Raw genomic sequence first — 16,483 nt, 5'->3', positions numbered from 1 at the left:
GAGAGTAAGCAGGGGAGAGTTCTGATTAACTGGCTCAGTGAGACCCCATTCAAGTTTCAGAGCTATTAATTGCTTGCTTTCAGGGATGTCACCACTGTTCATGTGTTTGATCTTCTCAAATTCGGAATGATCCAGACCTGTCTGAGCAAGGTCAGCTTTGTTCTGCTAATACTAAACTATCTGTGGTAGATGTTAATTTTCTAATGGATTGAGAAGATAAAGTGTGATGTCCCCCATTCTCAATTCTCCACTAACTGCATAAGGCCGCGAACACGAAAGCATTTTCAGGGTGATATGATGAAATTTCCTACCGCTCTTGTAAATTTCATCCCCCCACATTTCTTATGGGTGTATGGACCACTCTGTAGTTTATCCCAGTGTTTAAATTCATAACAATGGCCAAGACTGCTGGGGTCAGCGCTAAGTATGCTTGCATATAATTATTACAGGTGTCAAAAACAAGGACATTAGACCGACTGTGAACTGTTTGATAAGTTTCACCTTGAAAGGCTGAGCCCGTTTGCTGAATGTAAAGAAATCTGTTTTGTAGAGGAGGAAGGAGCGTCTCTGCTCATGGCCCCAACCCAGTAAAACGAGCAACCCCGTCGTGATTGTCAAATCCACCCCAGGACTGGAGTCGTGATGTATAAAAATGTGAAAAGAATCACACACAAATCACTACAATATGGAGACACTTCACTTTCCTGGTTCTTGACTACCCATGACCAGGAGCAAATGTTGTTGGAGAAAGGTAATTGAACCAACTGCTCCACCCGAAATCCCAGGCACACCTTCAGTGTGTGTTTGCATCAGATGTTCCCTTCTCTCAAGAGGTCTGTACAAATGCATGAAAAGAAGCGCCGTTTGGAATAGTGAAAAACTGGAAGCAGTTTGATTGTTCATCAAGAAAGGATTTGGTGTAGAAAATGTTTTGGAAATGATGATGGCAACATCTGTACAAATATGTTTGCTACAAATGATGCGTGGCATGTTATAAGAGCTGTCAGAGCCCCCAATAAAATGATTATTTTTAAAAAAGGAAGGATTTGGTAAACCAATTATGGCGCATTTGTACAATATAAAACTCTCCAGAAATCACTGGAAGAATTGCAGGTAAATACATTCACGGCCTATTATTAAATTAAAAACGAATGCAAACTGCAAAGCAGTATTATAAGATCATTTGAACCATAATACTATATTGGTTAAATTAAGCAAAGAGGACAGAGAACCTGGGGTAACTTTTGAGGGTGACTTACGTAAAGGTTTCTTTGTGATTTCTGTATTGATGAGCTGCTTTAGTTTTTCACGACTAGTTTGCATTTGTTTGAGAACTCTAAAAATTCCGAAAAGAACTTGAGGGGCATGCGGCGGAAGCAGAGAATATGGAGAAAGGACGCACACACCGAGTTTTCTTCACACACCCTATGTTCTCTTGTTTAACCCTCACCGTGACCTCGAGAGTATGGGGTATCATTCTCATCTTCAGAGATGAAAGAAGACCGATGACAGAAAGATGATTTTCCCAACTGACAGACACAGATTGTGACTCAGGTGCATCGACCTCCAAGAGTCAATTTTCTACTTCAAGGGTTTTAAACTGTCTTTCTGACAAACAGTGAACATGCCGGTACATGCCAACAGGACCGAAGAATCCTTGAGAAACAGCCTAACCCCTACAGCAGGGAGGAATCACACAAAGAAAGAGAAGTTGTGTGTGTGAGTGTGTGGGCACGCGTGGGGTGTATGTGTGCATGTTAGAGTGGGTGGATCGTCAAAAAACATTCAAGAGGATAAAATTACACGCACACTGCAATCACAGAAAATAAAATACATATACTAAATTAATGCCACTGGGGAATGTACTGTGATGCTCTGATGCAGGGTGTGTTGGAGAGAGAGACTCGATGGACAGATGACAAATAGGTAGATTGGGGGTGGGAGGCGCTAGTAGAGAGGTATCAGAAAGGAAACTCACTGCCACTGAGTGGACCCTTATTCACAGTGACTCCATCGGACAGGGTAGCACTGCCTCTTTGGGTTTCTGAGACTAAATCTTCACAGGAACAGACAGGCAGGGAACGCCATGACGAGCCAGGGAGTCAGGTCAAGGAATGAACAATTGACCTTGGAAACAGGAGCACGTGCTCAAGAAATTCCTGCCTGGGAGAAGCAGGGGTAGATATGAACTTGAAAAATTTTATCTGAAGGGTGAATTAGAGATGGGAGGGGGCAGGGGGACTCAGGCAGGGGGACTAGGGAGAAGGCTACTGCACCAGTCTGAGCTAGAGATGGTGAACTGTGGTGGGCAGGGGAAGAGAGGAGAGACTATGAGATAAATAGAGAGATAGGATGGGGAGGATTTGGTATTTGATTGGGTGTGCAGGATGATGGAGAAAGAGAAACGTTTGGGTTACCTCCCCAGCTTTCTGGTGTAAGAAACTACAGTTCAGTTCACTGCAAGGAGGAAGAAAGAGCCAGAGCAGCAGGTCTGGGAGTGGGTAGGCAGGAAGGCGAAGTCCTGCCCAGACAGCAGGAGCTAGCCAGTAAGACACATGAACCTGGATGCCATCTCTGGGTCAGAAGCACAATCTCTTACATCTCAGAATCAGTGTGCAGATAACGCTTGGAGCTATGTTAAAAATAATGCATTTCTGGGTTCTTCCCCGGAAACTAATCTGGCAGGAATTCTAAGACCCTGTAGGCCCAAGGAATCTGTGGTCTGCAGTGTTTCTGCAAAATCTTGAGGAGGCTGGTTCTGGGTGGGGCTGAGTCTTTAAGAACCACAGGATTTGTCTGTCCACAAATATGTAAAATTTCAGTTTAATGAAAGAAACTCATCCATACATATGTAACCATGACAGAAATACACAATAATATCCCCATTTTAAAAGGTATTAATTAAAGCCGTATAAGCAGCGGTTCTCAACCTGTGGGTCGAGACCCCTTTGGGGGTTGAATGACCCTTTCACAGGGGTTGCCCGATTCATAACAGTAGCAAAATTCCAGGTATGAAGTAGCAATGAAAATAATTTTATGGTTGGGGGTCACGACAACATGAGTAACTGTATTAATTAGGAAGATTGAGAACCACTGCCTTATAGCATTAGACATCAAGAAAGGTTTTCTCCTCTACTTTAATTTTAGAATTCACTTGGTGGGGCCATATGGTTTTTCATTCTCAGATACTGTTATTTTAATTAAACAGAGGCAGCAAAACTATTTAAGAAACTTTATGTTTTAAATTTAAGACCTTTAAACTGCTATTTTGTTTTCAAAGTCCTTATTAACTGCCATCAGGTTTTTCTGTTTATTGAACATTCTAATGAAAGCTAAATCAGTCTATTGAAAGTCATAACCCCTTACCTCCAATGTTCTGCATTGTAATGGATATAAAAGTTCCGATTTTTCCAGGCCATCCAAATGCCTTTTCTCCCAAATTTTCATAAATTAGGGAGCCTAAACCAAAGATAAAATTACCTCATTAAAAGAATTGTTATAATGCCTTAAGTATTGACACAGTACAATCCTACACTGGGGTTTCATGCAAGGATATAAGCACCACACACAAATGATATCAAATGTTATGCAAACACTAAGCAACAGTTTCATTTACTTCCAGTGCCCGCAAGTCAGAATTATTATCTCCATCATCTACCCCAAGTCATTTCTTTTTCTATTCGACTTGACCCTGAACCAGTTGACTCATTCTCACTTGGGCTAAATTGCAAAAGATACTGAAAGATCGTGTCACTGGTGTAAGAAAAAGAAAAGTGAAATAGACTAAAATCATGATAATTCCATGGAACTATAGATTGAAGAATCTTTTGTGAACATTAAAACAGGAGGCGTTGAACTGAGGGTGACATACCTCCTTCCTTGGACGTCTTTAATAAAAGATGAACCGAGTAGAGGGATAATATTGCCACTGCAAGCAACATGATTCTGTAATGGGAAGAGAGTAGAAAATAAAATGTCTATAACAAATAAGGCAGAATAATGTTAAATATTACAACAAACGATCCTTGGGACCATCTTTCCAACCATTAACGTTCCCAAAGTATGTAGATTTTGTGAAGTTAAAAAACACCACACTTATCCTGTCATGTCCCAGGCTCGAATCTGATTTCTTTTAAATGCCAAACTTTAGCCTTGAGTACTTTTAGATTAGAGTTACTCAACTGTAGATCCCAATTCATAATTTAGGTGATAAATATTTAGCAAAATTAGTTCTACTGAGTTTACTCAATCAGCATATATATCACATATATGTTTGTATGGCAGTCACATGAACATGTAGGCTTGAATGTCTCTTCAATATCCTGGTTAAGCCCTTCATGAAAAATCTAGAAATATGGATGCCAAAGCAGGTACTGGCTAAATCCCAGTGTAGCTAGTGCACACGCAGGAGAGACACACGACTGTCTGCTCCTGGAAAGATTTCCAGACTTGGACACCTGGGGGAGCAGCTCTCCTCTGAGGGTCTCGGAGTCACAACCAACTGGATAGCAGTGGGCTTGGGTGATGCAAACACCTAGAGCACTTGACTGCGAACCTCCAGGGTGGCGGTTAGACTCCACCCCGAGGCACCTCAAAGTAAAAGCCTGCTTGTCAAGGCCTTAAGACTCGGCCATTGAAAACCCTCTGGAGCAGAAAGCTACTGTGAGTCAACTGGGCGGCAACTGGTGATCATGCCTATCTAGCTGATAGAGGGCAGAGGGCCTTGGGAATCAGAGGCGTAGTTGTTGAGAAATCAGAGAAAGCTAAGTACAAAGTGCAGGGAAATTCCCTTTTGGTATCCAGAAAAAAATACCTTCTAGTTTTAGAACCTTCTACCTGTTCACATGCATGTGTGGCATATGTTTGATTTACATATTTTGCTATACAAGAAATGTAGTGATCAGTGTTCCCCCTAAATAAATAAGGGTTATGGATAGAAGCATCTACACAGTAAATGAAGGGCCAGTACTAAACTTTACCTGAAATTAGAAAAAAAAAGTTATATTGTTGTCTATTTTGCACAATGTGAGAACACTAGTAATTTTCCCCACAGTTGATCTAATTCTTCGGTAATTCCTGATGAGGTCAATATGCATTTGGGACCATGGGTTATCACTACTCAATATAACTAGTCCTATTTTGCTATTTTGTACAACATTTGTTTACCAGAAATGTGTAACAAATGACTTATTCGGGCTTTTTTTTCAATGTATTGTATGGATTTACCTCTTTCTGGAGAATTTTGTAATTCAGATTACATCATTTAGTTCCTTATGAAAATAGGAAGCACACCCTGTATTCTAGATGAATATTTGCTTTGATAGAAAGTATTAAAAGTAAAACCAACCAGGCATTGTGTCCCTTGCTCTGAATTACAGAGAGAGCTGAATCTACTTTGTTACACACACACACACAAAACACATCCCTTGATGCTTAGCAATTCAATTGCTCTGACAAGATTAACCTGCTAGATGTTTATGTGTCTGGAATAAGGCTTTTGTTTTTAATGAAATGAGATACAACTTTAGGATTACAAATGTCTCCTAGTCTTATTTATCAGAGATTTACAATAATGCCCTAAATAATTATACTATGTATGTATGTACAATTAATAAGGAATAAGCAGTCTTTTAAGGAGTCCTGTGGGTCTCAGGGATTGAGTGTTGGGCTGCTAAGCACAAGGTTGGGAGTCCCAAAGCACCAAGTGTCCCTCACGAGCAAGGAGAGGCTGTCTGCTTCTGTGAAGATTTACAACCTCTGACACCCTCCGGAGCAGTTCTACTCGGTCCCTATGTGTCAAAATCAATTCAATGGCAAAGAGTTTAGTTTGACTTCTGTAGACAGCCTTTTTATCTTAAAGATCCTGGATACTACAAAAGTAAACACAAATGTACACATGAATGTATCTCTAGCCATGAAAATTTAAATAAAACTAGTTTATTTGATGCAAGGCTTATTATAGAAGCACAATAAATATAAAGACTTACTAAGCAGAAGAGTATGATACATAAAATAGTCCAATCCAAGCACAAGCTGCTTATTATCTCACTACTATAACACAAATATTTATAGTCCTGATCTTTAGCTCTCAAATAGCTATGTGATTAGCTAATCGTATGTGATACTCAGAATGTAAGTAGTGTATTTTTATAATATAAATGCTGCATTCCTAGACAATTATTTAATTCTCTAGCTCTGCATTTGGATTGTGATCTGCATCGACATAGTTTCCAGACTAAATTAGATTTTATTTTTGTGAAAAATGTCACGTCTTCCAACAATGTCTTGGAGAATGCCAATCTGTTATGCCATGCACGTAAGCATCTGTGGCTATCTGTCACAGATGGGGAAGCCATGTTCCAGGTCAGCTCACAATGCTGCTGCTCTTAGGCAGCTTGGGACCAAGTATGCTTAAAGTGCCACAGGCTTAGCAGTGGCTTTAGTTGCCCATCAAATCTCCCCTGTGCCTAGCACTATGTGGGAAGACACAGGGAGGCAGACATGTGGTGTGTGAAAGACCAACATGGCTCACCCTCTGGAGATTTTAGACTAGCAAAGGGGATTTGGAAAATAAATCCGACAAATGTGCTAAAGTATTAAAACTGCAGTGAGGGCATCCTAAAATCATTGGTCCCCATCATGGAAGTCAGGGAAGGCAGCACTGAGGCCGGGCCTGAGCGATGACAAAAGGAAGGGAGCAAGGAAGAGCATTCCATGCAGGGGAAGACTCACACGCACCAGCCCTGTGGGGGAGAGGAACGTGGCACCCTCACGAGATATACAGAGGCCAACGAACCTGGCACATACAAGGACACGGGGAATGGCTTAGGAGACAGAGACAGGGAATGCAAACCTCATCAGGCCAGGTGAGGGAGGGGGTTCTTTAAACGTGGCAGCAACAAATTTGCTTCTGGGAAAGATCTTTATGACCAAGTAATGTTTAAGCACCCACTGAATGGCTTTGTAAACTGGCTCTGATGGACTGGTAGCCCCGCTTTAGCCCCACCAGCGTAGACACTTTCTGGGATCTGGTTAGGGGCTTTGAGCAAGTACCATGAGGCTGCTCCGATCGTTCTAATTTAGGTTGTTCTTTCTCCGAGTGCACGACAAACTGATGGCTGTATTCTCAGCACAGTCTGCAGTCACCAAGCTCAACCTTGGGATGGTTAACTTAAAGAATGGCTACCAGGCAGGTACCGCCTTTATCCCTGAAGGCGGACACGCAAATCCACTTACACAAAAAGTATAATCCCCGTGTTGGCCATGGCGTAGGACAAGCCCAGGATTCCGCTGCCCATGATGGCGTTACTCAGGTTGAATGAAGACATCCCAAAGGAGGCGGCTCCAGGGTGCTTGAAGGAAAGGAGACCTGTCATAAGCACACACTTGCCAAACGAAGACCCTTTCTTCTCAAAGAGGATGCCTACTCTCAAATTATCTCTACTGGAGGCGATGAAAGCTCCAAACTCACAATAAAACAAAATATCAAAATGAAGAAAAGCTATCAGACAACCTCAATGAAAAGCCTGGAACTTTCCATGAAAGGCAGTGCTTGGCCTGGGGGTGTGGGGGTGGGTGGGCGTGGGGGGGGGCGGTGGTTCTAGAGTACAAAATACAGGTCGGGTAACAAAGAGGAGACAGCATGTATGGTTACAGATTACATTTGGGTCAGAATGATCTTCTCCCCAAAAACAAATAAATTTCATAAATGATTTATGCAGCCATATGGGCGAACAGGAAAAACAAGCCCTTCTTCCAGTAAGGGCCTGAATAAACAGAGAATGTGCTGATCAAGGCTTGGAAAATTTCAGTCACCTTGTTTTCCCACCTAGTGACCCAGTAGAGCAGACACCCTTCGGACCTATTTTCTGCCTCAGAGCAGGGGTTAACGTACGTGCTCGTCGTCATACTCCGCCAGCTTCTTCTTCCGAGAATATCCATCTGTCAGGAATTTCTGACTTTCAGCATCTTCGTTCGCGAATTCACTACACACACACACACACATACACACACAAGGAAGATAAGTGCAAACAGCTAAGGAAAGGCTCTAGAGCACCGAGGGCTATCAGATGGTCTAAGTAACCGGATAGGAGGGGAGACAAACACCTAAGGATCTTTTTGGTTTTTCCCTCCTTCCCACAAATGTTCCTTCCAGACTCTTAACTAGACTTCATTAATGAACCCACTTTCAGGGGTAGGAGAAAGCTATTGTGTGTGGTTGTTCCCCCCACCCCCAAGGAATGTCTGATGCCATGTTTCTGCTTTGCCACAGTAACTGCATAAGAGTGAGGATATCTAGAGCTGATTGTCCCCCTTTAGGCCCTGTCCCCCAAACGGTACAGAGTCCTGACTCTAGTGAGCATTCTCGACTACTTTGGCTTCATAATCATACGATTTTAAGAACTCCAGTTGTTAAAGCACCTATCATGTACCAAGCACTGTGGTCCTCACCTCATTTGATGCTCCGAACACCTCATGTGTCTACTCTAAGGAGGGGCAACTGTGGCTCAGAGGAAGAAAGGATGGGGTGCGCATGACAGGCAGGCTCCATGCCTACATGCCTCTATAGCACCACACAATTTGAGGGACACAGATGACCACACAATGTGAGCGACACAGATGTCACTGGCTCCATGTTATTTGCTCCATCTTTTAATACACACCCCTTGCTCAGTGTTGTGTTTAGTTGGCTGTGTGTGTGTTTTTAACTACTCTGAAAATGTCCCTGGGTTTTTAAATAATGAATGCAGTTTAGAAAAACATAAAGGAAATGAAGGAAGTACAGAAGATTGGAAGTGTGGTTTATGGAAGCACAACTGCATAGCGGGGCCATAGATGCCTCCTCTGACGATACCGTTTAGGGTAGGGCTTACTGATTATTGACCTAGTATCAATCACATCCCCCCCAAAATCTTGGCTAATGAGTCCAGCTACCACCACTTTTTTAGCACTGGAAAAGAAAGAAAGACACCCAACAGGCTGTTTCATGATATAAAATGCTCAATTGTGCATACTTTTAAGTTATATTTTTCACTAGGTATATTACAATGTTTAGGGTACTATATTTTTTTGCATGAAGGAGAAAATTAAGACAATATGAGAGATTTTTAAAAATTAAAATAGCCCTTATAAATCAAAAGAAGAAAATGGTTATGATTGTATAATGATTCTCAAACCAAAACTAAACTCAAGGCCTTCAAGTCGATTCCTATAGGTCCTAGTGACCCTACAGGACGGAGTAGAAGTGCCCCGGTGGGGTTCAGAGGCTGCTAATCTTTATGGGAGCAAATGCCACCAAGGCTCCTTACTCAAAGACTACCAAACCCAAACCAAACTGAGTACTGTTGAGTTGATTTCCACTCAGTGAATCTACAGGACACAGTAGAACTGCCCCGGTGGGGTTTTGAGGCTGTACATCTTTATGGGAGCAGAAAACCTCATTTCTTCTCCCTTGAAGCAGCTCGTGGACTTGAACTGTTGACTTTATAATTTAGCAACTCAACATATAACCCACTACATCACCAGGGTTCCTATGATAATAAGCAGATCCATACAAAGTATCTTTAATAACAGGTGATACGCTTTCAAATTATCTGATGGAGGAGGAGGAGGTCTGAGTTACTTTTCGAGGCTAGAGAACAAAATGAACTGCAGATCCCAGGAGCAAATAAAACCAACAAGATGCATATACTTTTCTAGAACTCAAGGCATTCTTACAGTGTACAAGTCAGGGACATTTCTAAGGATTCTCCTCATAGGAGAAATATGGTAGCGAAAGGTCTGTCTTTAGCACCTCCGGTAAATGTAGTTTTTATATAAAGATTAGAACATAATGTTCGTGACTGGAAATTATTGAGACAAGAGGGTACAATAAAGCCTAACATAGGCCCAAGGGTGATAAAAGCAAAAGTGTCACTTGGAATTTAAACTCGGGAATATTCACCATCCTTACCTAATGAACCAGAATCTTGCTTTCCATGAATCCTTTAAACTATTTTAAAAATTGTAAATAAGAACAATATTTTCTTTTCTGACGTGTTTTCATGTTCTTATTTTAGCATGAGATGACCTATGGTCATAAAACATGACAAGATTCTATAACATAGATGAAAAATGTCCCAGTGTCCTCAGTGTTTTGATGCCAAGCCCAGCATACATTGAAAATGTCAGTACAGTGATTCCAAACAAATGCACCGTGTCACCTTTCTCAAAAACGTACACTAAAGAACCAATCTAAGCTTCGCCAAGACAGAGCTCATCTTTTGGACTGATGATAGAATCATAGACCGATGCCCGAGTGGGAGTGGGGAGCTGAAAAGAAGGCCGTGCGAGCGCTGCGGGAGCCGCGGGAGGTCATGCACACCCTTTCCATCGTGGCGACAGACTGGACAAGGAGCTTGAAATATTGCTGGGTAGAACCAAGGGAAGACGGTTCATTACAGAATGTGTTGGGGTAAGGGATGTGTCAAAGTTAACTCCTACGAGTCTGCTTAAATTGTTGAATGACAATGGGGACCACAGGCAATGCCCCCATTATAGGCAGGCTCTGTTACTGAGTCTTTAGGTCATTGATGGAAGTAGAATGTAAATTAGAAAAGGGTATACAGTTCTTATTTAGCCTTACTTTAGTGCAAAAAAAGGAGAACACTTGGGCTTTGAACCACAAGTCAATTAGTTCTCTATCTGCTCCCATAAAGACTTACAGTCTTGTAAACACGAGGGAGTCATTCTGCTCTGCCCGATAGGGTTGCTCTGAGCCCGAATGGACTCGATACCCGGGTCTGTGTAGTTGTTGTTGTTTGATTGTTTAGTACATCAGTTCCCAAACGTACATGGTCTACTGTCCCCTTTCAGAAATACAAACAGAGAACCCTAAAACAAAACTCAGCGTCCCCCGGCAATCAACATTTCTTGATTGTTGTGAGGCCAGAATCCAGGACGAAGTACAGGCATCTGCTTTTGCAGCCCCCACGGATTGCTCCAGGGCCCCAGGGGCACTCTCACCCACTTCGGGAGATGCTGGTGTAGTGCAAGAAAAGGTGCGGGGCCTTGCCCAGGAGTTTAAAGCTGCACATAGAGCAAGCAGAGGCGATTTTGCTGAGGAATCTGCTTGTCCAACAGCTTCCAAGTGATGGGAGATTTATGTAACACTAAAAGACAAGTAAGAGTTGTCTATCAATCTAATGGTAGTAACTCAGAGATGGCCTATTCACCGGGATGGGGATTCCTGGGAGCCGAGTTTATGAAAGGTAGTTTAACGCCAGCTGTCGCAGGTTTCCTTTCTATATGAGGTAACTTAGACTTGTAGAGATGAACAGTTGAGAGCTATAATAGTCTGAAATGGGATGAAAATATGGCATAGAGTTGGTGGTTGAAGTCACGATACTTAGGAATGACCTTACTCGAAGGACACTTTTTCAGAGAGAAGCGACCGTAGAGAACACACATGCAGCCACATTTGAAAGACACTTGAGAAAGCTGAGTGCAAGGGGCAAGAAGATGACAGGATAATATAATTAAACTATTCTATATTCCTGACGGGATGAGGACCAGAGCACGTCAATTCTAAACCCGTCACACACAAGATGGTGGGAATAGATATAGGAAGTTCATAGACAGGTAATCAAGTTGATGTGAAGGAGCGTGGACAAAGTGGAGACCCAAAACCCACCCGCAAGATCATTGAACAGTCCCTCACAGAAGGGCCACATCGAAGCAATTATATATCCAGGCTGCAGTACAGCACTGTTGAAACACATAACTATTCTCTAGCTTTTAATATTTCCTCTCCTCACTATTATGGCCTTAGTTTTACCTCACTAATCTTATTAGACCTGCGTATATTAATTTTTATAATTAAGATCATTCAATGCATGGAATCCAAGATAGATAAACCCCTCAGAAACAGTATTGAGAGTAATGATTCCCTGAGGGTATGGGAAGAAAGGAGGGGAGGGGAGGGGCAGGGGAAACTGATAGCAATGATGACTGTATAACCCCCCTAAAGGGGAACAAATAACGGAATCGAAGGTGAACGGATACATTGGATGGTGTAAGATACGGCAATAATAATAATATATATAATATAAAAATGAAGGGTTTATGGGAGTGGTAGAGTGGGGTGGGGAGAGGATAATGGGGAGCTGATATCAAAGAGTTCAAGAAGAAAGAAAATGCTTTGAAAATGATGGTGGCAGCAATTGCACAACAATGCTTGATCTAATTGAATTATGGATTGTTATAATATCTGTAAGAGCTCCTAATAAAATGATTTTTTAATGAGTATTCTTATACTGCAGGACCTGATTGTTGATCTGTTAATCACCTGTGTCATGGCGACCTTAAATAGATACTGTTCCAATTTGTTTTCTGCGTCCGCTGACCTCTCTCTTTGTCCCATGGAGCCAGGTGATTGTTAAGCCCGTACCTGCTCATCGCTGCCTTCTCTGAATTTCGCATCCTGGTGTAGCCATCATGAGCACTTTCTCCACTACTGCTCTCATCATCAGGTTCGATGTTGACATTTCTCATTTCCACAGGATCCATTTGAGCAGTCAGCACTTTCTATTCCACACAAGCTCCTTCAGTGTAAATAATATACTGTGCCGGCCGCTTAAGGCTCTTCTACTTTGTGTTGACTTTCAGATCACCTGTTCTGCAAAGAGAATATCATATAGATCATCATCATTTCCTTTACATTTGAAAAGATATGGATCACCTGCATTGCATATGCCTTCTATGAAAAAGAAGTAAACTACTGAAAACTTCACATTTAAAAAGTGGGGAACAAAACAAAGGATAACACACCGTCAGGTCCATCGATGTTTATAGAATTGGTACCAGGTGTTGGGACTGACTCAGCAGCGGTGGGTTCAGAAGGAGCGGAGGCTCTGGGGGAAAACCTTCGGTGCATTGCCCTGCTTGTTGTTTCTGCTTTGTGGAAGCCCTGCTCATAGGCTAGTCTTTCCTCGGCTTTCTCAACAGACTAGATCACAGACTTACCCAATGGGCAAAACAGCAGCCCCAGTAGACCAGTTTCCTTGGTGGAAAGCTACTCCGATCCAGTCTGGACGGACTCTTCAGTCCCACACTGAATCCACTCCCCCCACTCAATCACTCCCCCAGCACACTGCACTCCTTTCATTTCCCCAGTCTTCCTACTACTTCTTCCCATGCCGTTCCCTCTGCCTAGAATGCTCTTCCCACATTCCTAACCTAGGTGTCTCTCAATGTCAACAAGAAAAATCAGACACCCTTGGCATGGCAACTGGTCAGAAAGACTTTTCTGATCCGCTTTTATGTACTCTCCTGGCTTGTCTTTTCTCTCGAGGTATTTATCACACTTCATCGTTTCATATTTAGTTGTGTGCTTATCTGATAAACACCAGCGCCTGGTTTGTAGACTTCATCTCACAGACTTTGTACATTTTGTCCAGAGAGGCCAGTCCCTGGAAAAGGGCATCAGGGCAAAGTAGAGGAGAAAGAGGAAGACCCTCCACAGGTGGATTGGCACAGCAGTTACAACAAGGACTCCAGTATAACAATCGTGAAGCTGGCACAGACGAGGGCAATGCTTCACTCTGTTGTAGAGCCTGACCCAAAGGATGGCCCCGAACAACAGCAACAACTATACATTCCTAGAGTCTAATACAGTGCCTGGGGTTACATTCTAGTAAAGCGAATGTTGCCCAAGGCAATATGTCATTGCTTTTTTAAATATAATTTTTAAAATCATTTTATTGGGGGATCTTATAGCTCTTATCACAATCATCCATCCATCCATCCATCCATTGTGTCAAGCATAATTGTACATATGTTGCCATCATTGTTCTCAAAACATTTTCTTTCTACTTGAACCCTTGGTATCAGCTCCTCATTTTTCCCCTCCCTCCTTCATGGACCCGTGATAATTTAGAAATTATTTTTTGTCATATCTTACACTGTCCGATGTCTCCCTTCACCCACTTTTCTGTTGCCCATCTCCCAGGGATGGGGTTATATGTAGATCATTGTGGTTGGGTTAGGGTGATGCAAAGAGGTCTTGTAGGAACAGACTGGATTTCCAGGACAGTGCTCAACTAAGGGTTGACTCAACCCAGTCACTCCTGAAGATGTGAAATCATAACTTGAAAGAGTTCAAAATGCCATGACATTAGACGTCTTCCAGTTTCATCCTGTTTACTAAGAGACGTCGAAATGTCTCAAGTAAATGGTTCCAAATTTATACAAATTGTACTTATTCAGTGTTTTAATGTCTCATTCTTTTGGATAGATACCTAAGGCACTCAGGATGAAGGAATCACACTCAAAAACTACGTTTCTCAATTTATTCGATGGTTCAACTTCAGAGACAGCCTTCAGATATGGAAAGCAAAGCTGTCCTTGAGTCAAGAGGCAGAAATGACCTTCCCTAGTTCCTGCAAACATTTATTTTACCTGATAAGTAAAGCTAATAGGAGTCAACGTTGTTGGATCAAATTTCCCACCATCACTATTTGTCTTGTGTTTCATGCCAACCCAATTCTGACGAATTCACTCTGAAATCTCGGTTTGGTTGCAAATAGCCCCACATAGCGTTTACCCTTAGGTTGAGCAAGTAGGAATAGTTATGCAAGTTCTAAAAGTCAAATTATTTTGTTTCCAAAGAACTGCTTCCAAAGAAGACCCATAAGTGTACCTTAGATCAATGATCACAGCGTTGACAATAAAATTATATTGTCCAAAATAGTCATTTCTTCTATTCCTGAGTGCATATCATGTCTGATATTGAATATTGAATTCTTTATGCTATATATTTTAATGCACCGTATCTAATAACACTGTCATGCATTGATAAGAAGCCCTGATGGTGCGGTGGGTTAGGCTAATTGAAAAGTCTGTGGTTCAAACCCACCAGTTGCTCCACAGGAGAAGGAGGAGGCTGTCTGCTCCCATAAAGATTTTTTGTCTCAAAAATTCCTAAGAGGTTGTTATGAGTCAGAATTAACTCAACAGTGGTAGGTAGTCATGAACTGTGGATGCAGTAAATTCCAAATGTATACATTAAATAATAAATAATGACCTACCCTAAGGTCTGCAAAGAAATTATTTTCAGTTTCTTTAAAGTGATTAATATTTTACAAATAACAATTTCAATATCCCTTAAAGCATACTCTATACCTTGGTTAAAGAACATTTAAAAGAGTTTAGCCATTGAAAACACATTTCTCATAACTGAACTACTGTAGACATACTTTCTCTGAATCTAAATGAAAACACTTAAGAAAATCCCAAATTGTTATCTAAATAGAAATCTAAACAACAGGAATCTTGAACTATAACACAAAGTACATTCCTTCGATAAATCATGCCTGAATTTATTTGTTAAAAACAAGACTTCTTTCAGTCAATTGACCAACTAAGACAGCATTAGTTTGCCTCTTTCTAAACTGCTTTATCAGCCACTCTAAGATTTGTTATTGCCTGAGCATTTCCTGAGAACCCTCCCCAGATGCTCTCTGTAAGATGCCCCAATACAAAGATGCTTACAGCCACTTGGAGCCCCACCCCCCTGATGAATACATTTGAGAAACAGTTCTGCTTTTAGAAAATTTATTCCAGTCTTCCAAACTCTAAAGCCATGTTAAAATTCAATTTCTCAATTTACCCTAGTAGAGTTGCTCTAGAATATTCCATCACGACACTGGGGACATGAAGAAGACAAGATGAGACACAGCCTCTTTTCCCCTTTTCACTGGACGGCGACCCGGCCCAAACCCCACGCACCTCAAAACGCTGAAGTTATCTGACGGTCTTTGATCCATTTTTGTGTTTTTATCTTTTTCAAGATAAAGAAAAGCTTTCCTGGAGTAACCCTGAGAATGTACTTCTAAATAATTACATTTTCTCCTAGGAGAAATTATGTCCACTCTTCAATGTATTCAGTGATTAACTAGAAGATATAAATAATTAAACACTTGCTACCTACCATTTTTGGGTAAGGTTTCCCTTTCCTACTACTCACGGTCCTAATTTTAGGCTCAAAGCTAACATTATCTGCAAAAGAAAATTGCAGGTAGAATCTGAATAAGTCATTTCAAAGTCTGGAAGTATATTTAATTCATCTTTTTAAAATTGAGCAAAGCTTTTTAACTTGTTATGAGTCAACAGCAAAATGAAAAATGGAAGGAAACTTCCTTTTAACTCTGCAAATACCCAAGTAAAAAGAGTTTTACCTTGATTATCTCTCCAGCTCTTGTAGGCTCTCTTGAATTGTTTGGAATAGCAGCCCCCTGTAACAGAGTTCACTTATATGGACCTTTGGGAACCTAGATAATGATTTAAAGGCCAGTGGGAGTGAGCGAGGCAAGCCAATCAACTCCACCACCTTGCCCCAACAACTCCCTCAGTCCAACTTGCGTCAGCTCTTCAAAAAAAAGAGAGAGACTACACCAGTTTACTGTTGTACATTTAAATTAAACATGAGTTACACCAATTCTATTTG

At 41.5% G+C, this 16,483-nt stretch overlaps 1 protein-coding gene across 1 annotated transcript in view; it reads right to left on the bottom strand.

Moving 5' to 3' along the window:
- SLC38A4 (solute carrier family 38 member 4) overlaps positions 1-16,274 on the bottom strand; it is a 39,367-nt gene extending 23,093 nt beyond the window's left edge. The window contains exons 1-6 of the mRNA XM_004711434.2: positions 16,215-16,274; positions 12,428-12,655; positions 7,895-7,985; positions 7,237-7,352; positions 3,872-3,945; positions 3,367-3,459 (exon numbers count right to left, since the gene is read on the bottom strand). Coding sequence (XP_004711491.1) covers positions 3,367-3,459; positions 3,872-3,945; positions 7,237-7,352; positions 7,895-7,985; positions 12,428-12,546 — 493 coding nt within the window. The 5' untranslated portion in view covers positions 12,547-12,655; positions 16,215-16,274. The remainder of the gene's footprint in view (positions 1-3,366; positions 3,460-3,871; positions 3,946-7,236; positions 7,353-7,894; positions 7,986-12,427; positions 12,656-16,214) is intronic.
- Between the last annotated feature and the right edge of the window lie 209 nt (positions 16,275-16,483).

Source organism: Echinops telfairi, unplaced genomic scaffold (genome assembly GCF_000313985.2).
Source record: "Echinops telfairi isolate 266 unplaced genomic scaffold, ASM31398v2 ScPeMD7_12;HRSCAF=54, whole genome shotgun sequence".
Lineage (NCBI taxonomy): Eukaryota > Metazoa > Chordata > Mammalia > Afrosoricida > Tenrecidae > Echinops > Echinops telfairi.
The sequence above is the reverse complement of the archived record's forward strand: the minus strand, read 5'-3'. Positions and strand labels throughout refer to the sequence as shown.